The sequence below is a fragment of the Pteronotus mesoamericanus genome, unplaced genomic scaffold (assembly GCF_021234165.1).
Source record: "Pteronotus mesoamericanus isolate MK-2021 breed Mesoamerican mustached bat unplaced genomic scaffold, CSHL_Meso_final scaffold_705, whole genome shotgun sequence".
NCBI classification, from domain to species: Eukaryota; Metazoa; Chordata; class Mammalia; order Chiroptera; family Mormoopidae; genus Pteronotus; species Pteronotus mesoamericanus.
In genome coordinates, this window is record NW_026555326.1 from 8,076,350 (window position 1) to 8,102,989 (window position 26,640).

The following is a 26,640-nucleotide window of genomic DNA, read 5'->3' on the forward strand; positions in this document are numbered from 1 at the left end:
CCTTCAAACAGACTTTTAAGTTGATGAGTATAAGCAAGTGGGGCACCAGATTATTAGGGTCTTAGTCTGTTAATTTATGGACTGCACAGCAGTGCTTGCTTTCATTTAATTATATCTGCATATTTGGAGGATAAAAAAAAATGAAGTGACAGGAATACTGAGTTCTTTGGCAATAAGCCCTATAGATTTTAGCTATGGGGACATTCAAATTCTATCTGGGTGAAGAGTGAGAAATGTATAGTTTCATGTTGTCTGTGTAATCATAACTGTTTTCTCTGTCAGAATAAACTTTTATCTTGGGTACCTCTCACAGTTTAATTTTTTCCTTCTACAGAGAGCCAGCAATTTAGAGAATAGTACCTATGATCTGTACACCATCCCCAAGGATGCTGACTCTCAGAATCCTGATGGTATGTGTTCTGTTGATCTACCCAACTCTATTTCCAGCTCTCCTATCCCACATCATCACTCCTTTTTGTATTTTTTATATTCCATCCTCAAGCTGTGGCCACATCACTCACTGCTGTGGCAGGTGGCACTGACAATTGCATCACAGACAACCATGGTGTGAAATATTCATGTTCCTCTTCCACTTTATTACTCTAGCTAGATATATATATTTTATAATTTGGTTATTAGAAACTCCATTTTCTCTTTCAGCACAGCATGTTATCCTGGTTTATTGTCAGCCGATATGACTTTCACCCTGGTAATTTCATTTATTTAAAAATGTGGTTCCAATCTTGCAATGTCTCATTCTGGGACTAGGGATTTATGTTCCCCTCTCCACATCCAGATCCGCTTTGCTTCCTTTTGCATGTCAAAAAGATGAGGCTGCTAACAGCCCCACAGTCCACCAGGGATACCAGGATCCAGCTGAGACCCCTGCCTACCTCTTCCAGTACCACCATATCTTGTTGATGTCCTTAATATTAGAAGTTGCTGACAAAACATTATCAGAATAGATTTGAGTCTTGCTAATGCTCTTTTCAGAGCATTTCTTCCAGTTAGTTTATAGGCCAGGTTTATTCCTTGAGTCCCCACTTTTACTAGCATGCTTTCATAATAGTTTAGACCCCATCAACAAATTCTGAGAAATACTGGATTGACCAAAAAGTTCATTTGTTTTTTTCCTGTAAGATGGCTCTAGTAGTGCTTAGTTGTCATTAAGTTCATTTGAAACAATTTTGTTAGATTGTATTGTGACAGCTGCCATATCAACATGCATTTAAAAAAATACATTAAAATTTGTGAATTTTTGTGTAGCCATTTTCATATTGAAGATGGAAGAAAACACACAACATTTTGCTTTATTATTTCAAGAAAGGTAAAAATGCAACTGAAACAAAAAAAGATTTGTGCAGTATATGCAGGGACTAACTGAACATATCAAAAGTGGTTTGTAAGGTAAGTGTGGTTATGGCAAGGAAAGAGAAAACTTACATGTCTTTGGTATCCATAAGTCAAAGTCTCTCATAAATTAGTCAGTTGAACCATTTCTGACTGGATTTTGTGATTTAGTCCCTTCCTACCCACTCCCTTGTTTTTTTTCCCCATGTGTTTATAATGATTAGAGTTTAAAATATCTTAATTTTGTCTTCTTGTTGCTTTACCTGTCTCTTCTTCATCTTTTGAGGGAGATGATTAGTAAAGGCGTAAATGTGCATTTTAATGGTAGACAGCAGAGAGGAAGAAGAGCAAAAGCTTGAATAGTGAGATTCCCCTGCCTCTCGAGAGTTAGGAGTGTTGATTGTCCTAAGAATTAGTTTTGTAACTAGCCTGTCATCCTCAAGTGTCAGAAATGTACAAAGCAGCTGGCCAGCACATTCTGTCCAGTTTTCTGCTGATACTAATATATAAAGAGAATATGCAGCACACCCTTTGGTGTATCTTCCTTGAAGTTTTCCAGAGAGTGGAATGCCCATACCGAATCCTAATCAACCTATGAAATGTTTGGGAACTGAGGAACATTTTGTAATTTCCTTCAGGGTAATGAGAATGATCAATTGGCACTTACGGAGCAACAGCTTGGTGTTAAATACTGCCCAGCGTAGATTTTGTTGGGAGTGCTCTGCTCTACCCTCCTCTATTAGGAGGTCTACATTTACATGTTAAAAGCAGCAGAGCAGCTGTATCCTGGGGAGGGGGCTCTGTCTCTACTGCAGCTTGTTGAGATAGGAGGTCCTATGACACCAACAGGCTGCTTGCAGTGTGCCACAGCTTGGCCAGTGAGGCTCTGCTCGTTAGCTTGATGGAGTGTGCTGTCTCCCAAGATGGGCAGTCCTTCTGCCAGTAACTGCTGTTGGCTGAAATGCAGTCACTTGGCCTAGAGAAAAGAGGCTTGGCAGGGGTAGAGGTTGGAGTTTGGAGGGGACTGGTGGGAAAAAGTCACTGACAATAGCCCCCGGTTATGGCTGAATTAGTTATGAAGCAGCTGAACTGGCAAAGCCAAGATGGCAGCCAACAAGACTGGCAGCTCCATGGCACCTGACTCTGTCACCTGCCAGAGGCACACCACATGCTCCCGCCCTTTGGTTTTGTTCTTCTCAGCTCCTGAAGGGAAACGGTCCTCGGGCCTGACAGCTGTTTGGGTTGCTCGAAATCGGTTTGCTGTCCTAGATCGGATGCACTCGGTGAGTTAAGACTTAAGGGGGAAACTTATTTGGGGAGTGTGGTGGCAGTGGCCTTCGTATTGCAGAATAAAGAGCTTCTCCTCTCCCCCCACCCTTGCCTCTGGGCGGCTGTGATTTTTGTGTGTCAGCTCTACATCTATCCTTAGCCTTATCCTGATCCCCCTGTGGAAAAATGGCCTTAAAATTGATTTAATTGGGTTACTGTGGCCCTGGGCTTAAGAACCAAGCTAAAGTCACTCTTGACAACATAGGAGATAACATCAAATTTGAAAAAGGTAGGCTAGCTGTGAAGTTGACCCTCCTCCTCCTTATCCTACTACCTCCTTTGGTACTTAAATTATAATAGGTCCTAAACAAGATAAATAAAGCTCTCTCAAGAAAATATTTAACAAACTTAAGCCCGGAAGCATTTTTTTCTCTCTTTGGTTGATTAAGGAATTAAGACTTTAGTTGGATTTCTCAGGATATTTCAAATTAAAAAAACGGGCTCTCAGGGCCCTTGGAGAGAATCTTAATCGGAGAGTCTACCTAGACAGCTGATTGATTGGGAGAGGAAAATAAACAACTTCGTTTATTGAAGCTAAAGAACAATGGCTGAGGGATGTTGTCAGCTCTTGTCATCTTATATACACACACTTCTCTTAAGCCTTCCTCTAATACTCATTTCAGCTTCTGATCAAGAATCTGAAGAATGAAATCACCAAGAAAGTTCAGGTGCCCAACTGTGATGAGATCTTTTATGCTGGCACAGGCAACCTCCTTCTTCGAGATGCAGAATCCATTACACTCTTTGACGTACAGCAGAAGCGGTAACATGTCAAGTGCCCCTAAGTAGCCTAGAGGGGGAGAGTAGGCATCCTTAGTGGGAACTTTTTTTTTTTCCCCAAGTGAGTTTGCCTCTTGGCTTGATCACTTCTTGTGCAGTAACTCCAAGCTACGTTTTTCCTTCTCCAATCACTCACCACCCTTAATATACACATTAACATTACAGGGAGGGGCTTATTTGTTTTTAGAGCACTAACCTAAACAAAGAATGCTCTTGGGATTTAGAATATTAGGGACACAGGGATGAAAAACCATTTCTGTATTTAAAAGAACTTATATATAGTCCAGTGGTAAAAACAGATAACACAGAAATTCCTAATACATGAGAATAAGGCCATGTATTACTATATTAATAAGGGAGTTGAGAAAAGGGAAACTGTCCAATGTGAGCCAGAATGTTGAGCTACAACACAGAAAATGTTTATTTGGTACTATTTTAAGAAATTAGTGTTCACATTAATTTGGAGATGAGAAGAAGTTAGATCATAACCTGGGACAAAAGAATTGAGTCTACTTATTTTTGTCCTCTTTCTGCCCCAGAACTCTGGCATCTGTGAAGATTTCCAAAGTGAAATATGTTATCTGGTCAGCAGACATGTCCCATGTAGCACTACTGGCCAAACACGGTAAGTCTTCATCATATCCACCCTGATTTGGAAACCAGTTCCTCCCTTCCTATCCTTGCAAGTCTCCTTCACTTGCCGTATCCAGCAGAGCACTCATGCCCTTTGCCTCTTACAGCCATTGTGATCTGTAACCGCAAATTGGAGGCTCTGTGTAACATTCATGAGAACATTCGTGTCAAGAGTGGGGCCTGGGATGAGAGTGGGGTATTTATCTATACCACAAGCAACCACATCAAATATGCTGTCACCACTGGGTAAGTTAATTATTTATTGTAAGATACAGAATGGGAGTTTGGCTTCTTGAAATCACTGTTCTGTCTCGAGAGATGTAACCAAACTCCTCCCTAAACTTTATTCGTGGAAAAGCTCTGTGTAGCAAATATGTGCTAGGCATAATATGTGATAGGGGCATCAGAGCACTCTTTTTTTAACTCTTTTAAAATTGTGAAATAAGACACAAATGTAGAAAATTATGTAGATTTTATATATATATAGAATAGCAAATAGTTATGTAAACATTTGTATAACTGCTACCTAAGTCAAGAAATAGAACAGTTAGTTCTGACACCCCAGAAGCCCTTTGCCACACAGTTGTTATTGATCACAACCTTCTCCAAAAATAACATTATTTTGACTTTTTAAAAAAGATTTATTTATTTTTAGAAAAGGGGAGGGGAGGGAGAAAGAGAGGGAAAGACACATTGATGTGTGAGAGAAACATATATAGGTTGCCCTCACATCCCCCAACTCAGGCATGTGCCCTGACTAGGAATCAACCACCAACAGGTAAGCTTTCAGTTCGTGGGATGACGCCAACCCACTGAGCTACACCAGTCAGGGCTATTCTGACTTTTACGGTGATTTTTTCCTTGCTTTTCTTTGCAATTTTACCACTCAGTGTGTGTCTTAAAATATAATTTAATTTTGCCTGGTTTTGAACACCATATGAATGAAATCCTACTGAATATATTATTTCATGTTTTGCTTATTTTGTTCAATATTTTGTTTAAGATTCATTCATCCATGATGTGGCTCTAATGTATTTATTGTATAATATTCCATTATGTGAATATACCACAGTTTATTCTACTCTTGAGGGATATATGAACGATTTCGAGTTTTGGGCTATTATGAACAATGTTCTTTTACACATTCTTTTACAACAACAGAACACATGCTTTTCAAGAGCACATGGGACATTCACTGAGAAAAATCATAGGTCATAAAGATACTTCAAATTGAAAGAATAAAAACTTGGACCTATTATTATAAACTGAGGGCTATGGAAAAAACCAGCTCCCTACTTACCTCAAGAGATGTTACACCACTGAAGAGTGTTGGTGTGAATACAGTGGTAAAATTAAAACTAGAAAAAATTAGGACCTAAAATAAAATAATAAAATGACAAAAGTATACGTGTGTTCTGAGAGTCACTGAACTTTCCTAAAGTCCATCAATAGGATTTGCTTTTGCACAATATATACTGTATTTAATAAAGTTTTATCAACATAGTGATAAAAAATATAAATATTCTTTTACATTTATTCTGTTGCATATGCACATATATTTCTTTTGGGTGTCTACCCGTAGCAGACACTGCTGGGTCATAGGGTAGCATATCTTTACATTTACTAGGTAATGTGAAACTGCTCTCCAAAGCAGTTGTACTATTTTGCACATCCATCAGCATTGTATAAAAGTTTCTTTGCTTGAAATTTTGGCTCATTGTTGTGTTTTTCAGACTTACTTTTGTCTGCCTGGTGGATGTGTAACAGTATCTCATTGTAATTTTACTTTGCTATTCTCTGATTCCCAGTAAGAGTAAGCAATTTTTCATTTGCCTATGCATCAAGATTCCCTCTTCTATGAATTCTGTTCAAGCTTTTTCTCCTTTATTTTTGTTAATTTTTAGGAGTTCCTTATACATAATTAACCTTTGAACAAGGCTGTGGTTAGGAGCACCACACCCCTCCCACCCCCTACCCCATCCTCCACAAAGTTGAAATTCCTTATTTAACTTTCGACTTTCCAAAACTTAACCACTAATACTTTACCATTAACCAGAAGCCTTACTGATAATGTGAATAGTTGATTAACATACATTTTGTATATGTATTACATACTGTATTCTTAAAATAAAGAAAAAATGTTATTGAGAAAAGCATAAGGAGGAGAAAACACATTTACAGTATTTATTGAAAAAAATCTGTGTATGAGTAGACCCACACAGTTCAAACCCATGTTTTTCAAGGGTCAACTATATTTGAATATCAGTCCTTTGTCAGGGCTGTGTGTTGCAGATACTAGTATCTCCTGTCATTCCATGGCATGTCTTTTGACTTTCTTTATATCTTTGAATGAACAGAAGTTCCTAATCTTAATGTAGTTGAATCTATGAATCTTATCACTTAAGAAATCTTTATTGACTTCAAGATAATAAAGGCATTCTTTTATATTCTCTTGTAGAAACTTTATAGTTTTACCTTTTATTTCTGTGTCTATCTCCCTGAAGTTGATTTTTGTGTACGGTTTGAGGTATAAGGGACTCAGTTTCACAGTTTTCCATAAGGACATCCAGCTGTCCCATTTATTGTCATTTTTTGAAATTATTGAAAAGACCAGCTTTTCCCCGTAGTTCTGAAGTACCATCTTTGTCATATATAAATCATGTATACACAAATATAAGGATCTGTTTTGTATGGTCTGTTGCCTATCTGTGATCTGATTCTATACCTCAAGTATTATAGATTTATAAACCTTCACTTCTGATAAAGCAAGTCTTCAAATCTTTCCCATTTTATTTTATTTTTTAAAGTTATTAAGCTATTTCCAAACTTATTTTGCCTTTAAAAGACAAAGTTTTCAGTAATTTTTTCTCTTGAAAAAGTAAAAATTTTACAATCAACTTGTGAACTTCCACACACAGAAAAAAAGCAAAAAAAAAAAAAAATCTGTGATTTTAGTAGGGATCACATTGAATCTGTATTTCATTTTGGGCATAATTGTCATCTTTACAATATTAAATTTTCTTTTTTTAAACATTAAATATTTTATTGTTGTCTTACAGTTGTCCCAATTTTTCCTCCTTTTACTCTCCTCCACCCAACCCAACCCCCGCTGCCACACTCAATCCCCATCCTGTTATCCATGTCCATGGGTTAAATTTTCTAATCTGTGAATGTGCTATGGTAGCATTTCTTTTTTACTTAGGTCTTCTGAAGCATCTTTCAGTAAAGTTTTATAATTTTCTTCTTGCATTTCTTTGGTCAGGTTTATTCTTAGGCACTTGATACATTTTCCTGCTACTTGTGAATATATAGTACCCATTTAAAATTTTATTGTCTAATTTTTGTTGATATTTAGAAATACAGTTAAATTCTTAAATTGATTTTATTTCAAAGATGCTGCTAGACTCATTAATTCTAATAATTTATTTGTTTCTATTTTTCAGTTACAGTTGACGTACAATATTATGTTAATCTGAAGTATATACAACATAGTGATTACACATTTATGTAACTTAAGTGATCACCCCAATAAGTTAGTACCCATCTGATACCATACATAGTTATTACATTATTATTGACTATATTCTCTATGCTGTACTTTGCATCCTCATGACTGTTTTTATAACTGGCAATTCACACATCTTAATCCTTTTCCCTTATCACACACCCCCAAAATACTCCTCCCATCTCATAATTGTCAAAATGTTCTCTGTATTATGAGTTTGTTTCTTTTTTCTTTGTTCATTTATATTGTAGTTTTAGATTCCACATCTAAGTGAAATCATGTGGTATTTGTCTTTCTCTGACTTATTTCACTTACTATAATAACCTCTAGGTCCACCCATGATTTGGCAAATGGCAAAATTTCACTCTTTATTGTGGCTGGGTAATATTCTATTGTATATAGGTACCACATCTTTTTTATCCATTCATCTGCTGGTGGACACTAGATTGCTTCCATGTCTTGGCTATTGTAAATAATGTGGCAGTGAACATAGGGATGCATTTGTCTTTTTGAATTAGTATTTTGAGTTTCTTCAGTTAAATACCCAAGAGTGGAATTTCTGGGTCCTTCTATGTTTTAAATATATATTTTATTGATTATGCTATTACAGTTGTCCCAATTTTTATCCCTTTGCCCCCCTCCATCCAGGACCCCCCGCCCCGACTCCCTCCAGCCATCGTCTTATTCATGTCCATGGGTCACACATATAAGTTCTTTGGCTACTCCATTTCCTATACTGTTCTCAACATTCCAGTATCTACTCTGTACCTACCAATTTGTAATTAATCCCTGCACCTTTTGCCCCATTTTCCCTCTCCCCCCTCTCAACTGGTAACCATCGAAATGGCCTTCATATCTGTGATTCTGTTCTACTGGTTTGCTTAGTTTGTGTTTTAGATTTAATTGTTGATAGTTGTGAATATATTTCCATTTTAATGTTCATAGTTTTGATCTTTTTCTTAAATAAGTCCCTTAACATTTTATATAATAATGGCTTGGTGATGATGAACTCCTTTAACTGTACCTTTTCTGGGAAGCACTTTTATCTGCCCTTCCATTCTCAATGATAGCTTTGCTGGATAGAGTAATGTAGGTTGTAGGTCCTTGCTTTTCATCACTTTGAATACTTCTTGCCAGTCCCTTCTAGGCTGCAAAGTTTCTTCTGAGAAATCAGCTGAGATTCCTATGGGAACTTCTTTGTAGGTAACTCTGCTTTTCTCTTGCTGCTTTAAAGATTCTCTCTTTATCTTTAACCTTTGGCATTTTAATTATGATGTGTCTTGGTGTGTCCTCATTGTGTCCATCTTGTTGGGGACATCTCTGTGCTTCCTAGACTTGTATGTCTATTTCCTTCACTAAATTAGGGAAGTTTTCTTTCATTATTTTTTCAAATAAGTTTTTAATTTCTTGCTCTTTCCCTTCTCCTTCTGGCACCCTTATGATTCAAATGTTGGTACATTTGAAGTTGTCCCAGAGGCTCCTTAATCTGTCCTCATTTTGTTGTATTTTTTTTTCTTCTTTCTGTTCTGATTGAATGTTTTTTTCTTTCTTATGTTCCAAATCATTGATTTGATTTTCAGGTTCATCCACTCCACTGTTGATTCCCTATAAATTTTTCTGGTTTCACTTAGTATATAACCTTCATTTCTGCCTGGGTCTTTTTTATGCTGTCAAAGTATCCAATGAGTTCCATGAGCATCCTAATAACCAGTGTTTTGAACTCTGCATCTGATAGATTGCTTGTCTCCATTTTGTTTAGCTCTTTTTCTGGAGTTTTGTTCTGTTCTTTTGTTTGGGCCATATTTCTTTGTCTCATTTTGGCAGTCTTCCTGGGTTTATTTCTATGTATTAGGTAGAGCTGCTTTGACTCCCTGACTTAGTAGCGTAGCCTGTTGTAGAAAATTGCACCAGTAAGTTGGCTGAGGAGGAGCTTTAGGTATCGCCAGGGTACAGCAACCCATGTGAACCTGGTTGATGGAGTCTCCAATATAGTGTTGCTGTTCTGTGGCTCTGTGTGAGGGAGGGCTCAGAAAGGGGACAGTGCTGCTGCCTAGCCTCTGGAATTTTGTCTGGGAGGAAGTTGTCCCCTGGCACTTGCTCTGATGCCAGACACTTCAGTTTCTCCCTTTATGCCAATGTGCCCTTCCTGCCGCAGCTCCAGTGCTGGATACTAGAGGGAGTGAGTCTGCCTAAATCCTAAGTCCATTGCCCACTAAGAGGAGATGCCTGAGAATCCCACAGTGTCTTCTGCCACCCCAACCCCCACTGGTTTTTATAGAGAGAAGTTATGGAGACTTATCTTCCTGGCACTGGAACTCTGGGCTGGATGGTCTGGTGTGGGGCTGGGATCTCTTGCTCCCAAGGTATGCCACCCGACTTTTGTCTACCACATGCAGGTTTGGGACTGCCCACTCCGCATCTCCTTGTCGCTACTTCTCCAGCCTATCTAGATGAATGTGACTTCTTTAATTCGTGGGTATTGGACTTCCATACATCTTTATTTTGTGATGATTCAGGGTGATATTTGTTTTGTAGTTTAGTTGTAATTTTTGCTGTATTTGTGCAAGAAGGTGAGCTGTGTGTACTTATGCCTCCATCTTGATCGGAAGTCACTTGGTCCTTCTTTGTTTCTTGTTACAGCCTTTGTTTTAAAATCTATTTTATCTGAATAAGTATTTTTATGCCAGCTTATCTTTTTTTCATTTCATTTGCATAAAATATCTTTTTCCATCCTTTTCAGTTTGAGTGTCTCAACCTGAAATGAGCCTCTTGGAGGCAGCATATGTAAAGGTCTTGTTTTCTTACCTATTCAGCCACCCTATGTCTTTTGATTGGAGAATTTGATCCAATCAAAAAGTAACTGAAGATAGGTATGTAGTTATTGCCATTTTTTTTCCAGTTATAAGAGAAAGCTTATTTAGGAAATAACAGAGGTAGAGAAAGAGGAGCCAGCTGGGCTGTGTGGGCTCAGGAAATAAGTTCAAAGGCAAAAGAAGGGCACTTTGAGCTTAGGGGAGAGTAAGGCACAGGTAATGCACCTGGGGGAAGGGAAAGGTGTAGGCACACTCCAGAGAGAGAGAGCACACCAGGGAAAAAAGGTGGGAAGGCACAGTCGTGCTTCAAATGGGGAGAGCATACCTGTTGCCATTTTATTATTCATATCTTTGACCTTTATTCCTTATTCTTAAAGAAGTTCCTTTAACAGTTCTTGTAATTTCTTGGTTTGGTGTTGATGAACACCTTTAGCTTTATCTTGGCTGGGAAGCTCTTTATTTGTTCTTTGATTTTAACTTGCTGGGTAGAGTAATCTTTGTTGTAGGTCCTTGCTTTTCATCACTTTGAATAATTTGTGCCAGTCCCTTCTGGCCTGCAAAATGTTTCTGTTGAGATTTCAGCTGTCAGTCTTATGGGCATTCCTTTATAGGTAACTTACTGCTTTTCCCTTGCTCCTTTCAAGATTCTTGGTTGTTCATAACCTTTGGCATTTTAATTATGTGTATTGTTGTGGGCCTCTTTGGGTTCATCTTGTCTGAGATTCTTTCTCCTTCCTAGACTTGTAAGTCTATTTCCTTTGCCAGGTTAATGAAGTTTTCCATCATTATTTCTTCAAACAGGTTTTGAATCCCTTGCTCGCTCTCTCTTTTACTTCTGACATTCATATGATGTGAACATCAGTGTGCTTGATGTGGCCCTGGGTGTGCCTCAAATTGTCTTGTTGTTTTGGATTTTTTTTTTTTCCTGCTCTGATGTGGCGTTTTCTGCTATCTTCTAAATTGCTGATTTGATTCTCTGCTTCATCTCATATGTTGTTGATTTCCTATAATGTAATCTTCATTTTAGTTATTGTATTTTTCCTTTCTGACTTTTTAAAAATCTTTTTTATCTCCATTTTTATGTTTTTTATCTCTTTGTTAAAGTTCTCACTGAGTTCATCTACTCTTCCCCTTAGTTGATTGAGCAGCCTTATTACCAGTGCTTTGAACTCTGTATCTGGTAGATTGCTTGTCTCCATTTTTAGTTTAGTTTCTGGAATTTTATTTTGTTAATTTGTGACATGTTTCTTTGTCTCCTCACTTTGATTGACTCCCTGTGTTTGTTTCTATGTATTCTAGGTAGATCTGCTGTGTCTTCCAGTCTTTATAGAGTGGCCCTATGTAGTAGGTGTCCTGTGAGTCTCAGTGGAGCAGTCACCCTATTCACCTGAACCAGGTGCTCCAGGGATGTTTCTTGTGTGGGTTGTGCATGCCCTTCTCTTGTATTTGAGCTTTGATTGCTGTTGGCATATCAGTAGGAGGGGTTGACCCTCAGGCTGACTGGCTTTGGGGAATGGCCATGACTACAATGGAAGAACTGTTGTACGGGGTCTGAACCCAGAGAGGGTGATTTCCTTTCATCAGGCTGTGGTACCTGTTGTTTGTGGAGGATTGGGTGGTGCTCTGGTGTGGTTTGAAGCTGGCCACTGGAATGTGTTGTTTCTGGGGCCTTTTTGGGGGTGCTCTGGTACAGGCCAAGGTCAGCTGCTGCCTGTGCCTTGCCCAGTACTACTTGTATGAGCTACAGAGTGATCTACAGATGGTTGCCACTTGTATTGGATTTGGAGGCACCTGGGACAGGCGAAACTGCAAACAAAGGCTGGCTGCCACTAATGTCAGTCTTGGGGTTGCTTAGCAAGAGGTATGGGCCACACCAAGACCAGATGTTTTTATTTGGGGTTTGTGCACCTTTGTGAAATTTTAGGAAAGTCTACTATGCTTGGGGAGATGGGCCATTTGTTTAGATAGCCACTGGAAGAGACTTGGGTGGGCCTGCAATTTGGGTGGGGCAGGGTCTCAGGGAATCACCAGGATGGGGCAACACTGTTAACCATGCTGATGGAGACTTCATACTTGGCTCCTGCCTGTTCCTGCAGGCTGTGTTGGGGAGGGTTCAACAAAGAAACAGTGGTTCTGCCAGCATTTCTGTCTGGAAGAAAGCTGTCCATCCAGACAATTCAGTTTCTCCCTGTATGTCCCTGGTGCTCTTAGAGTGGCTGCCTCAGCTCTGGAGCTCAGAGCAACTGAGTTGGTCACTAAGTAAATCCATGTGTGGGCCCTTTGAGAGGAATGCCTGGGACTCCAAAAGGCCTTTGTCTCATTCAGCCATAATCCTTGCTGGTTTTCCCAGCCAGAATTTGCGGTGACTTCTATTCCCAGCACTGGAACCCTGGTCTGGGGAGCATGGTATCGAACTGGGATCCCTCACTCCTCAGGAAGGGACTGCTGCAGCCAAGATATCTCTTCTGGTTTTTAACCACCACATGTGGGTGTGGGACCAGCGCATTCTGTGCCTCTGCCCCTCCTACCATTCTCCATGTGGCTGCTTCTGCGTATCCTTAGTTATAGGACTTCTGTTCAGCTAGATTTCAGGTGGTTCTTAACGATGTTTGTTCTCTAGTTCAGTCATAATTTTGAAGTGGTCTTGAGAGGAGTGAGTACAGTACTTGTACTTTTATACATTTTTGTTTTTTAAAAAAACTTATTGATTGATTTGAGAGAGAGAGAAAGGGGGAGAGAGAGAGAGGGAGAGAAAGAAAGACATGCATTTGTTGTTCCACTCATTTATGCATTCATTGGTTTATTCTTATATGAGCCCTGAATGGAGATCAACTTTAGAGAGAAAGAAAGGGTGAGAGAGAGTAGGGAAGTGAAGGAAGAGGGAGAGAAGGAGGGTGGAGGAAAGGGGAAGGGGAGGGAGGAAAGGACGGGGGAGTAAGGGAAGGAAGGTTGGATGAGAGGGAAGAGAGAAAAACACTGATTTGTTGTTCCACTTATTTATGCATTCATTGGTTGGTTCTTTGGGCCCTGACTAGGCATTAAATCCACAACCTTGGCATATCAGGACAGCGCTCTAACCAACTGAGCTACCTGGCCAGGGCTATATTTTTCTTGTATTACTGCATTGACTAAGATCTCTAGCACAATGTTGAATAAACATGGTTGTAGCAAACTTTCTTGTCTTGTTCCCAATTTAAAGCATGAACTTTCAGTATATTAGCATTACGCAAACTTGCTGTAGATTTTTAAATACCCTTTACCTATTGAATTTCCTTCCTATGTCTTAAATGAATATTCTTGAATTTTATTAGGCACCTTCCTGCATCTAAAATTTTTCTCCTTTCATTGATTAATATAATGAATTAAATTGTATTTCTGGTACAAAATCTAACCTGCTCTTGATGTTTAACTCTTTTCAAATACTACTAGTTTTAGTTTACTAATACTTTTGTTTAGGATTTATCCGTGCGTGTGTGTGTGTGTGTGTGTGTGTGTGAGAGAGAGAGAGAGAGAGAGAGAGAGAGAGAGAGAGAGAGAGATACTGGCCTATGATTTCCCCCCTTCTTTTTTCCTTGTCAGGGTTTGGTATTGAGGTTGTGCTTATTTGAAAAAATAGGCAAAATATATACCTCCTTCTTCTTTTCTCTCAATTTGTATAAGATTGGAATTCAGTTTTCCTTGAATGTTGGGTAGAATTTGCCAGTGAAGTCATCCAGGCCTGGGGCTTATTTATAGGAGAATTTTTTAAAAAAAATCTGAGTCAGTGTATTCTGTTAACAATTACAGGACTGTAGGGGTCTTCTATTCATTTTTCGTCAATTTTAGTAAATTATATTTTTCTCAGGATTATTCTGTAGGATCTGTAGAAATCTTTTTCTTTCCTATTGCCTTTTTCTTTTTTCTTAATTAGTCTCACAAAAGGTTTATCAGTTTTATCCACCTTTTGCCTTCATTGAATTTTTCTGTTGTATTTTTGTTTTATTTTTTTGTATTTTTCCCTTACTATTTTATTCCCCTTACACCCTCTTCCAACTCCACCCATTCATCTTCTACCTGCATGTGGTCCATGTCCTTTTTCTTTTTTGCTTGATCTCCACCTCCCAACCACAACCCAGAGCTGTCAGTCTGCTCTGGATCTATGAGTCTGTCTCTATTTTGTTTGTTAGTTCAGTTTGTTCATTAGATTCCACATATGAGTGAAATCATATACTATTTGTCTTTCTCTGACTGGCTTATTTCACTTAGTATAATGTTCTCCAGGTCCATCCATGGAGTTGCAAAGGATAAAATTTTCTTCTTATTTTATGGCCAAATAGTATTCCATTGTGTAAGTACACCACAGTTTTATCTAATCACCTACTGATGGACATTTGGGCTGCTTCCAAATCATGACTATTGCAAATAATGCTATAATGAACTTAGGGGTGCTTTTATTTTTTTGAGTTAGTGTTTTTGGTTTCTTCAAATAAATTCCAGAATTAGAATCATTGGGTCATAAGACAGTTTACATTTTTAATTTTTTGAGGTAACGTCATATTGCTTTCCACAGTGACTGTACCAATCTGCATTTCTACCAACAGGGCAAAAGCTTTCCCCTTTCTGCACATCCTCACCAGCACTTGTTTGTGGATTTATTGATGATAGCCATTCTGACCAGTGTGAGGTGATATCTTATTGTGGTTTTAATTTGCACTTCTCTGATGATTCGTGATGTTGAACATCTTTTCATATGTCTATTGGCCACCTGTATGTCCTCTTTAGAGAAGTGTCTATTCGGGTCCTTTGCCCATTTTTAAATTGGATTGTTTGTTTTTTGGGGTTGAGTTTTGTAAATTCTTTATATATTTTGGATATTAACCCCTTCTCAGATGTATCAGTAAATATGTTCTCCCACTCAGTGGGTTGTCTTTTTATTTGTTGATGGTTTTCTTTTGTGCAACCACTTATTAGTTTGATGTAGTCCCATTTGTTTATTTTTTCTTTTGTTTCTCTTGCCTGAGGTGATATATCAGAAAAAATACTGCTACAAGCAGTGTCCAGGATTTTACTGCCTATGTTTTCTTCCAGGAATTTTGTGGTTTCAAGTCTAACATTTAAGTTCTTAATCCATTTTGAATTTATTCTTGTGTGTGGTGTAAGAAGGTGCTCTAGTTTCATTTTTCTTCACATATCTGCCCAATTTCTCCAACAGCATTTATTGAATAAACTGTTTATTTGTGTGTGCTTGCTTCCTTTGTCAAATATTCATTGACTATGAAAGTGTGAGTTTATTTCTAAGCTCTCTTTCTGTTCCAATGATCTATCATGATGTTTTGATTACAGTTGCCTTATAGTATAGTTTGCTATTAGCGCAATTCCTCCAACTTTGTTCTTCTTTCTCAGGATCACTGTTGCTATTCAGGGCCTTTTGTGGTTCGATATACATTTTTGAAATATTTGTTCTGGTTCTGTGAAATACATCATTGGTATCTTGGTAGGAACTGTGTTGAATCTGTAGATTGCTTTTGGTAGTATGGACATTTCAATGGTGTTAATTCTTCCTATCCATGAACACGGTGTGTGCTTCTACTTATTTGTATCTTCTTCAGTTTCTTTCACCAGTGTCTTACAATTTTCTGAGCACAGGTTTTTTACTTCCTTGGTTGTATTTATTCCTAGGTATTTTATTGTTTTCTGTTTTTTAATTTGTACTGTTGGCTTAATTATTTTCTTCTAAGTACATTATGGATTTAACTTTAAAAAAACAGTAAAAATTTTGAGATGGTGCTTATTAATTTGTGATCTTTCTCCTAATATATACATTAGAGCTCATTAGTTTTCGATATTTCTTTTAATACAGTATATGCATTTAACACTATAAGTTATCCATCAAGTATTATGTTAGCTCTACCTGTAAGCTTTAATTTGTAAACTTTTTATTTTCATTTCTTTGTGTGTCAGAACTCTTCACAGCTATCTCTCTTCTACTTTCTCCTATACCTTATAAGGAAAGAATTAACTGTCCATAGTTAACTAGTGATTATATATGAGAACTTGAATTAATTTTTAGGTCTGATTCCTATAGTCATGTCTGTTAGCTCGTAAATTAAGAGCTTGTGAAAAAAGATCATACTATTTGCCCTTATCTTTTCCACTTCATACAAAATAATAAGTAAATATATCTTTAGTCCTGCCCTTTTTTGAATCATTTCCTATCTATACCATTGTTCAAATGGCACTTGACAAAAGGGTAATGAGGAGATAAAAGTCTATGTCCTAGGCTTGTTCTATCTCTTTACTGGCTGGACTTTCCCTCTCACTCCCTGAAAGTTATGCTCTCTAACTTCTCTTAGGGACTATGGGATCATTCGAACACTGGATTTACCCATCTATGTCACAAGAGTGAAAGGCAACAATGTATATTGCCTAGATAGGGAATGTCGTCCTCGTGTGCTCACCATTGATCCTACTGAGTTCAAGTTCAAGCTGGCCCTTATCAACAGAAAGTATGATGAGGTATGAAAGAAGAAAACAAGCTAAGAGTATTGAGAAGGGCAACACTCCATTTTTCCTCTAAGTAATTTCTTCTTCCTGCTTTACCCCATCCCAAATGTCTAGGTACTGCACATGGTAAGAAATGCCAAACTAGTAGGCCAGTCTATCATTGCTTATCTCCAGAAGAAGGGCTATCCTGAAGTGGCACTGCATTTTGTCAAGGATGAGAAAACTCGCTTTAGTCTGGCACTAGAGTGTGGAAACATTGAGGTGAGAACAATGTGGTTTTAAGCTTCATATCAGTGTGGAGAAGGTAAGAGGGTTAGAATGGCATTGGGAAGGCAATATTCTAGGCTTACTTCTTTAGCCAGTATAAGAGAATTTGGGATTTTCTTTTTTTTTTTTTTTTTAAGTTGTTAGATAGAGCCATATTTCTGTTGTGGTTTGCCCACCTCTACTCTTTCCTATCTGCTTCTGCCACAGCATTTCTACTGTTGTCATACTCAGTCTGAATCCAATGACTTCTAAAATAAGAGCAAGATAGCGTGGAATTAGAAAAATCGCATTACTCCCTTGACATTTGACTTGCTGATTGGCTTCTTATTAAATGTTGGGACCTAGGGTCTATAGGCATTATTTTTAAATAGGGAGAGGCCTTAGGAACATTGATTTTTTCAGTTTGAAACTTCCTTCTTTTATTATTTCTTCTGTTTTCCTTAAAACCCCTTCAGACTTGACAAGTAGGAAATGAGGTATTTAAGAAAGAATTGGTCCTATGGAAACAGCAACTGCTAGATCATTTTGCAAATAAATTTCTGAGGAGGATAATGTGATGTAATTCTTTTGTCCTTGGCTCCAAATGGATATTTGTTGATAGGATTTTCAGTAGAATTAGACTGAAAACTAGATGTGATTGAAAATATAGAGGTTCCTTGGGAAATTTGGTTAGAGGCAAACTCTTTGACTATAGTTCCTGGTTTGGAACCACAGTACCCATCCTGTGAACTCTGACCCTGGGGATTCTTTAGATTGCCCTGGAAGCAGCCAAAGCGCTAGATGACAAGAACTGCTGGGAAAAGCTGGGAGAAGTGGCATTGCTACAAGGGAACCACCAGATTGTGGAAATGTGTTATCAGCGCACCAAAAACTTTGACAAACTTTCCTTCCTGTACCTTATCACTGGCAACCTAGAGAAACTTCGCAAGATGATGAAGATTGGTGAGGCCCCAGAAACTAAGGCTGGGAAGAGGGGCCCACGGGGGAAGGAGGAAAGTAACTAGAGGAGAGAGAGAACTTAGGAGAGAAGACCTAACTTGGTGTCTCTAACTGACTTGGTGCAGCTGAGATTCGGAAGGACATGAGTGGCCATTATCAGAATGCCCTGTACCTGGGTGATGTGTCAGAACGGGTGCGGATCCTGAAGAACTGTGGACAGAGTAAGTATCTATTCAAACCCACAAGCTCCTTTGAGGACTTAGAAAGTTATTTTCTCCTCATGGTGAGTTATTCATGTATAATGGTGAGGCATTTGCCTTCATTGTGCAGGTTTTCAGAAGAGACAGTGTGCTCCTACCATGCTTAGAAGGCTTTCTTGAAAGCCAGATGGAGGTACAGCCAGAACATTCAGTGTGGCCAAGCACTCTTATGAAAATATTTAATAGTAATGGAGAAATTAGAAGGTTTCAAAAGATCCTGGAGGGGGCACCCCAGTTAAGGGACTTAGTTTTCCTCTAAGTAATTTCTTCTTCCTGCTTTACCCCATCCCAAATGTCTAGGTACTGCACATGGTAAGAAATGCCAAACTAGTAGGCCAGTCTATCATTGCTTATCTCCAGAAGAAGGGCTATCCTGAAGTGGCACTGCATTTTGTCAAGGATGAGAAAACTTGCTTTAGTCTGGAAAACCTAGACTAAAGCGAGTCTAAATTTCTAAATTTAGAAAACCTGCATGCCATTAGAATTTTATTCTTCTATTTTAAGTATGGAGATTTTGCTCATTTGTTTATATATTCAAGGGATTTTTTTTTTTTTAAGACATCACTATATACCAAGTATTATACTAGCGTGTGAGATACATTGGGGAACAAGAAAGGTAAAAGATGTGGTTTGGACCAAGGTGCTAGTACTGAAGGGGTGAGCAGTTATCAGATTTGACCTATAAAGGTAGAATCAACATGATTTATTAAAGAACTGGATAGGGAATGTTTAAAAGAGGAGTCAGCAATGATTCCCAGATTCTCATCAACACTGGGATGAGATTCTCATCCCAGATTTTAAGGATAAGCAACTTTATTAGTAATCTATTACTGTTAACAAGTTGAACCCTAATTTAGTAGTTTAAAACAACAGTCATTGACTATTTCAGGATGCAGCATGGCTTAGTTGGGTGCCTCTGTCTTCATTGTATCTCCTGAGGCTGCAGTCAAGGTATTGGCCAAGGTTGCAGACATCTCAAGGCTCAAGTGGAGGAGGATCCACTGCTGCACTCACTACATGTCTGTGGGCAGTCCTCAGATTCCCGGTGGCTATTGGCTGGATGATGGCATTTTCCTGCCATGTAGGCTTCTCCATACTGCTGCTCACAACATGACAACTGTTTTCCCTCAGAGCAAGTGAGCAAGAAAGGGGACCCGAGATGGAAGCCAGTCTTTATATCCTAATCTCAGGACTGTTGTCTCATTACTTCTGCCATGTTCTGTTCATTAGAAGCAAGTCAACAAGTCTGTCCCACAATTAAGGGGAGGAGATTATGCCAAGACTTGAATATCAGGAAGCAGGGATCACTGGGGAGATATCTTTGAGTCTGCCTACCGACTGCAGCATTCACTTGGAAATGTACCTATACCACAAAGTCTGTTTTCTCTACAGAGTCATTGGCCTATCTCACAGCTGCTACCCATGGCTTAGATGAAGAAGCTGAGAGCCTGAAAGAGACATTTGACCTAGAAAAGGAGAGAGTGAGTCTTTATTATATGTGTGCCTTTTACAGGATTAACTCTGAGATCTTGGGATATTTTAAACTTACAGATATAAGTGAAGGACACCTGAAGACAGTCTATTACCTTCCCTACATGGTTCCTGAGAGCTGTTTGCTTTTAATCTTTTTCTACCTTTCAGATTCCAGACATTGACCCTAATGCCAAGTTGCTCCAACCACCTGCACCTATCATGCCATTGGATACCAATTGGCCCTTATTAACTGTGTCCAAAGGGTTCTTTGAAGGCTCCATTGCCAGCAAGGGTAAGTGCCCACTTCTTCCATAGTATTTTTGTTTGTTTTGTGAAGAACTGTCCTAGAGCCCTGGCCAGTTAGCTCAGTTGGTTAGAGCATTGTCCTGATACACCTAGGTTGTGGGGTCGATCCCCAGTCAGCAACATGCAAGAATCAACCAACGAATGCATAAGTAAGTGGAACAACAAATCAGTGTTTCTCTTTCTCTCTCTCTCTCTCTCTCAAAAAAAAAAAAAAAAACAATTAAAAAGATTGATAAAAAAATTGTATTTAAGAAAAAAAAGAGCCCTGGCTGGTGTGGCTCAGTGGATTGAGCGCCGGCCGGCCTGCAAACAAAAGGGTCACTGGTTCTATTCCCAGTCAGTGCACATGCCTGGATTGTAGATGCTTCCAACCCTCTTTCTCCCTCCCTTTTCCTCTCTAAAAATAAATTTAAAACAATAAAAAAAAAAAAATTTTAAAATGCCCTGGCTGGTGTGGCTCAGTGGGTTGAGTGCTGACCTCTGAACCAAAGGGTTGCTGGATCCATTCCCAGTCAGGACACCTACTTGGGTTGCAGGCCAGGTCCCCAATAGGGGGCGCTCAAGAGGCAACCACACATTGATATTTCTCTCCCTCTCTTTCTCCCTCCCTTCCCCTCTCTCTAAAAATAAAAAAATAAAATCTTTTTAAAAATATTTTTTAAAAAAACTGTCCTAAAGAGTACCATCTACTCTCCTGTCCTTTTCATCTGTCCTTTTTTTCTGTATGAAGCCTCATGGAGCACTGAAGTGCCAGAGTTATAATATACAGTCTTTTTAAACCTAAATAAAAACATATGAGATCCTTAACATTTGAAAACAGGTGGGAAAAAAGATGTCTCTTAGCCCATGTTTCTGATAACCACCACTAATAACATTTTGGTGTATTTCCTTAGGTTTTTCCATATGTGTAATAATACTCTCCAGTACTTTATCACTCATGATGTACAATGATAAATGTACAAGTTCGGCTACCTCCAGTTCTGTTCACATAGGCATATGCAGACACGTGCCACTGCACCCACCCTTCACCCTCCTGTCTTCTCAGATATGTCTAAGTCATTTTTCTTGACTTAGAACCTAAATAGACCTTTAGGCATTTTGTGCCCACCTCTGATCTTTCCTCCATCTCCTCTAGTTGACTCTGTCCTCATGCCCTGTGCACACTGTACTGATAACTTAGCAAAGATCTCAGCAAGAAATTCTGAAGTTCATAGCCAAAAGTTGGTAAGTAAAAAATAGTTTAAGAGGGAGTTTTGGTAGCAGGAAGGCCAGTTGTTTCTCTCTTTTCTGTTCCCTCTCTCTGTGAAACCTACTGAAAATTAGCATAATTTATATATTACAAAAATAAATAATAAACAAAAACAATAAGTGGACAGAACTTTGTCACCTGTTTTTGTAAGCATGCAACTTGTCTGCAGAGGAGGCCATATCTCATATTTGCCTGACTATAACCAGCTTCTTTTTGTCCTTTTCCTTTATAGGGAAGGGAGGAGCACTGGCTGCTGACATTGACATTGACACTGTTGGTACTGAGGGCTGGGGGGAGGATGCAGAGCTGCAGCTGGATGAAGGTAAGAATAATGTGCTAGGACTCGCCTGGGCAGGTGGCCCCTCTGGTTTAGGAGTGGGCTGTGGTTAGTCCTGCAGGGCTCCAAACCATGGGACTAACAAGGATCCCAAGGATGTTTTGCTAAGAATGTGTCACTACAAGGATCTGTCCTAAGCCTGGATTTTCCTTACAGATGGGTTTGTTGAGGCTTCAGAAGGTTTGGGAGATGATGCTCTTGGAAAGGGACAGGAAGAAGGTGGTGGCTGGGATGTAGAAGAAGATCTGGAGCTCCCTCCTGAGTTGGTACGTGGGATTCTTACCCCTATAAGGTTTTTTTCTCCTTCTCCCTGTGGAAGCCAGTGGCCTTATTGCCCCCTGCCACCACCACCCCTGTCCTGAGGACCCCAAAAGGAAAGGGTCTAGACCCTCTTTATCTCCCATTTCAAAGACAGAAGAATGAAATAATCAGGGTTGTGCCAGTAGCAGCTTATGAAAGGCAGCAAGCTAAAATATTTTATTATTGGTGAAGCTGCTTCTGTTTTGAGGGTCTTTTCCCACAACCACAACCCCTACTTTCTGGTAGAGTCTGGGAACAAGTAAAGGGCTTTGCTTAGAGACATCAGGGCAGAGTGCTTAAATGACTTAAAAAAAAAATGACACACTTTTTGTTTTTCCCTTAGGATGTACCCTCTGGGGCAGCTGGTGGAGCTGAGGATGGGTTCTTTGTGCCCCCCACCAAGGGAACCAGCCCAACTCAGGTAAACAGGGAAGAATAGCCTTGTGGGGATGAGTATTTCTGAGCTGGCTATAATCGATTGATGTTTAAGAGTATTGATACTTTTCTACTGTAGATACAATATATGAGAGTTTGGGAAGAGTATGAGCAAGATCTCACTTGGCTTGGGTTTTCTCTTTCTTGTTAGATCTGGTGCAATAACTCTCAGCTTCCAGTTGATCACATCCTTGCAGGCTCTTTTGAAACAGCCATGCGGGTAAGTCTTAAAGTAGCTTTGGCTTTTGTTGAGTGTATCTTGACCAGAGTCCCAGGGAGATGGTTGAGTCACTTTAGCCAAAGGAAAATTATCCCACCCACAAGGGGAGAGGCTTGTATTTATCATGGAAACCCTTAGTCTTGACTGAGGAAACTTGTCTCATCAGATCTTCCTTTTACCTGCTTTCCATTTGGCCTAGTAATCTCCTAGGGTAAATCTTTCCAGCTATCTTTCACTCATTTTATAGCCTGCTTTCTGGCTCACATTAGTGAAGTAAGAAGCATCCCCTCATGAACAGGTATATATTTTGAACACTAAGCCATGTGCTATGATAGCAATAATAACAACAACCACAACTACAACAACTAACATTTATTCACTGTTGACTGTGTGCCAGGTACTATCCTAAATGCTTTATAGGTATTATTGAATGAGATCGTTTGTATAATTAAGTATAAGCTACTGATGAGGAAACAAGTACAGAGAAGTTAAGTATCGTAGTTTTTAAGTGGTAGGGCCAAAATCCTTATGTCTCTTTCTTCCTATATTCCAGCTCCTTCATGAGCAGGTAGGGGTAACCCAGTTTGGCCCCTACAAGCAACTGTTCCTGCAGACCTATGCCCGAGGCCGTACCACCTATCAGGCTCTGCCGTGCCTGCCCTCCATGTATGGCTACCCTAATCGCAATTGGTAAGACCCCTTGCTCCTGTCTTTTATCTGTTCCAACCTGGCATAGATATTTCGGGTGGTAGCTTCAGGGACGATCACATTTGCCCCAAAGCTGAGGTTTCGCAATAGGAAAAGATTTTTGTCTTGCCACTCTGTAAAGTTTGGTTTATCCCTTCTACACCCTATTCCCCAACTATTTTAGTAGGGTAATTGTGATCATGTTGCCAGGAAAAGAGGTTGAGTCCTAATGGATTCCTGATTACTGTCTGTCTTCTTCCTACTTTTCCCTTTCTAGGAAGGATGCAGGGCTGAAGAATGGTGTACCAGCTGTGGGCCTGAAGCTTAATGACCTCATCCAACGGTTGCAACTGTGCTACCAGCTTACCACAGTTGGGAAATTTGAGGAGGCTGTGGAAAAATTCCGTTCCATTTTACTCAGTGTACCACTCCTTGTTGTGGATAATAAACAGGAGATTTCAGAGGTTATATTGGGTCTAGCTATGTGTCCTAGTCCTGGGCACCCCTACATTCTTGCCTCTGTACCATGACCTTCCTTTGCCCTTCCCTCCAGGCTCAACAGCTTATTACCATTTGCCGTGAGTACATTGTGGGTTTGTCCATGGAGATAGAAAGGAAGAAACTGCCCAAAGAGACTCTAGAACAGCAGAAGCGCATGTGTGAGGTAAGATCTCTGGCCCTCTGAGCAGTAAAGAGGTGTCCTTCCCTCTTTACTGCTTCAGTCCTCCATTAGGTCTGAATTCTTTAATTCCAAACCCAGATCTCAATCTGAGGAGTAAGAAACTTTGTCCGTTTTCTGTGAGGAGAGAATGTATGTCTCCACCCTTCTTTTTTATCCCATCAGTCTTCCACACCTAGGAAGAACACTTCTTTGCTTTACAGTCAGTTCTGTTTGTAGTTTTTAGTTTTTAAATGTTTTATGTATTTATTTTTTAGTGCATGCGTAGCAGCTATGGATGAGTTGTAGCATCAGCCTAGCTTGTATTCCTCTTTCTTTCCAACAGATGGCAGCCTATTTCACCCACTCAAACCTGCAGCCTGTGCACATGATCCTGGTGCTGCGAACAGCCCTCAACCTCTTCTTCAAGCTCAAGAACTTTAAAACAGCTGCCACCTTTGCTCGTCGCCTGTTGGAACTAGGGCCCAAGCCGGAAGTGGCTCAGCAGGTAGCTAGGAACTCCGTCAGTGAGCATAAGGGAACCAGATCTGCTCTTACATGGAGGGAGTAGGAGACTAAGGCCTTGCCTCTGAAACAAAGCACTGAATAATACTAAAAAAGAGTGAGAGTAACTGGCAACCTAGAATAGCTCCATCACACCTGAAGGTAACCCTCTACCTGTCCTTAAGCTCCAGAGTTCCCTTTACCACCACCACTAACCTCCACATGCATGTCCCATTGCATTCTCCAAAAGCATTCTTGAGCAATGGAAGCTAGTTCTAACTCTTTCAGATCTGACCCTGATAATTCTCAGACTTGGTAGAGGAGGATGGGTCTAGATCCATGGAGCCTCTTTGGTACTAAGAAGGGGAAGAAAGCCTGATACCACAGGAATGGTAATTGTTATCACTTCATATATTGTCCTGTATAGAGGATGTATTCTGTATTCATTTAGTACAATTTCATTCTGCATCAAAGAAGCTACTAACCCATGAAGATGAGGTTAGTAGACTTGCGTGCAGCTTTCAGTCCTCTTAAAATATAACTTCCCTCTCTTAGACCCGCAAAATCCTGGCTGCCTGTGAGAAGAACCCCACAGATGCCTACCAGCTAAATTATGATATGCACAACCCTTTTGACATCTGTGCTGCATCTTATCGGCCCATCTACCGTGGAAAGCCAGTGGAGAAGTGTCCACTCAGTGGGGCCTGCTATTCCCCTGAATTCAAGGGTCAAATCTGCAGGGTCACTACAGTAAGTACTGTCCTCAAGAAATGCATCTAGCCCTGGCCAGGTGACTTATGTGATTGGAGCATTGTCCTGAATATCAAAAGGTTGCTGTTTCAGCTTCAACTCCCAGCCAGAGAACATACCTAGGTTGTGGGTTCAATCCTCAGTCAGGGTGTGTACAGGACAGATGTTTCTCTGTCATATCAATGTTTCCTTCTCTCTCTCTTTTCTCCCCTCCCCCTCACTCTTCTTCTCCTTTCCTCTCTTTAAAAATCTATAAGCATATCTTTGAGTGAGGATTAAAAAAAAGAGCCCTAGCTCTTGTGGCTCAGTGGATTGGGTGCCTGCCTGTGAACCAAAGGCTTGCAAATTAGATTCCCAGTCAGGGCACATACCTGGATTGTAGGCCATGTCCCCAGTAGGGGGCACACAAGATGCAGCCACACATTGATGTTTCTCTCCCTCTCTTTCTCTATTCTTTCCCTTCTCTAAAAATAAATAAATAAAATCTTTAAAAAAATAAATTATAAAAAGAGATTTGGCCTAGCCTTGAGGCAAGGGGGCCAACTTAAAAATAAAAGAAAGAAAAGAAATTTATCTAGAATATTGAAGAAAAGGAAAAGAGAAAGAAGCACATTGGTTTATTTTCTCCCATATTTGTCCCATCTCCTTGAGGCAGCGATACTTGATAAAGCTAGAGCTTCTCCCCACTGCTCTTTCTTGATCACTAACAATAACAAAGACCTCTACTGTGTTCATTGAAGAGTGGAGGGAGTAAGCTTCTAAGCTTCTCACCCTCACAAATCCCTAACTTTTTCCTGTTTCCTTTTCCACAGGTGACAGAGATTGGCAAAGATGTGATTGGTTTAAGGATCAGTCCTCTTCAGTTTCGCTAAGGCCCATTTGTATGTAGTCAGTCACCATATTCCCTCCAACCTGAGAATTAGTCTATATCCTTCTAACTTGCTGTTCCTTAACTACCTTTCAAATTGACATTTAGTTTTCCCTGCCCTAAAGTCAAGTGTCCTTTTCTCTTTTACTGTGGCTAACCAAATGTCTAAGCCTGACTTTTTTTTTTTTTTTCCTCTGAGGACCTTTCATTCTCTCAAGGTCGTTACATTGTCATCACAGTTGGACCTGTCTTTTCAGCTTAGCACTTTCAAGGAACAAATGAAACTCAGTGGTGAACACTTGTTTAGTAAATTCCTTCAATATTTATCCTTTGTTCCCCCACCACCATTGTTTCCTCTTTGCTAGAAAGGTGCTGAATGTAATAAATAAGATAGCATCTTTTATTCAGTCACAGCAAACTGTTAGTCATACCGCATTGTAAACTTTGAGGCAGGTACCCTCTGTGTGCCCAGAAACTTAAAGTATGAAAAGAAA

At 39.6% G+C, this 26,640-nt stretch overlaps 1 protein-coding gene across 1 annotated transcript in view; it reads left to right on the forward strand.

The window, feature by feature from the left end:
* Positions 1-26,640, forward strand: part of COPA (COPI coat complex subunit alpha) — a 54,440-nt gene extending 27,800 nt beyond the window's left edge. The window contains exons 13-33 of the mRNA XM_054563117.1: positions 335-410; positions 2,551-2,633; positions 3,303-3,442; positions 3,999-4,084; positions 4,200-4,338; positions 16,743-16,905; positions 17,008-17,154; positions 17,913-18,102; positions 18,225-18,320; positions 19,752-19,840; positions 20,001-20,124; positions 21,620-21,709; positions 21,881-21,990; positions 22,368-22,445; positions 22,611-22,679; positions 23,233-23,369; positions 23,644-23,830; positions 23,920-24,030; positions 24,371-24,532; positions 25,084-25,278; positions 26,091-26,640. Coding sequence (XP_054419092.1) covers positions 335-410; positions 2,551-2,633; positions 3,303-3,442; positions 3,999-4,084; positions 4,200-4,338; positions 16,743-16,905; positions 17,008-17,154; positions 17,913-18,102; positions 18,225-18,320; positions 19,752-19,840; positions 20,001-20,124; positions 21,620-21,709; positions 21,881-21,990; positions 22,368-22,445; positions 22,611-22,679; positions 23,233-23,369; positions 23,644-23,830; positions 23,920-24,030; positions 24,371-24,532; positions 25,084-25,278; positions 26,091-26,150 — 2,532 coding nt within the window. The 3' untranslated portion in view covers positions 26,151-26,640. The remainder of the gene's footprint in view (positions 1-334; positions 411-2,550; positions 2,634-3,302; positions 3,443-3,998; positions 4,085-4,199; positions 4,339-16,742; positions 16,906-17,007; positions 17,155-17,912; positions 18,103-18,224; positions 18,321-19,751; positions 19,841-20,000; positions 20,125-21,619; positions 21,710-21,880; positions 21,991-22,367; positions 22,446-22,610; positions 22,680-23,232; positions 23,370-23,643; positions 23,831-23,919; positions 24,031-24,370; positions 24,533-25,083; positions 25,279-26,090) is intronic.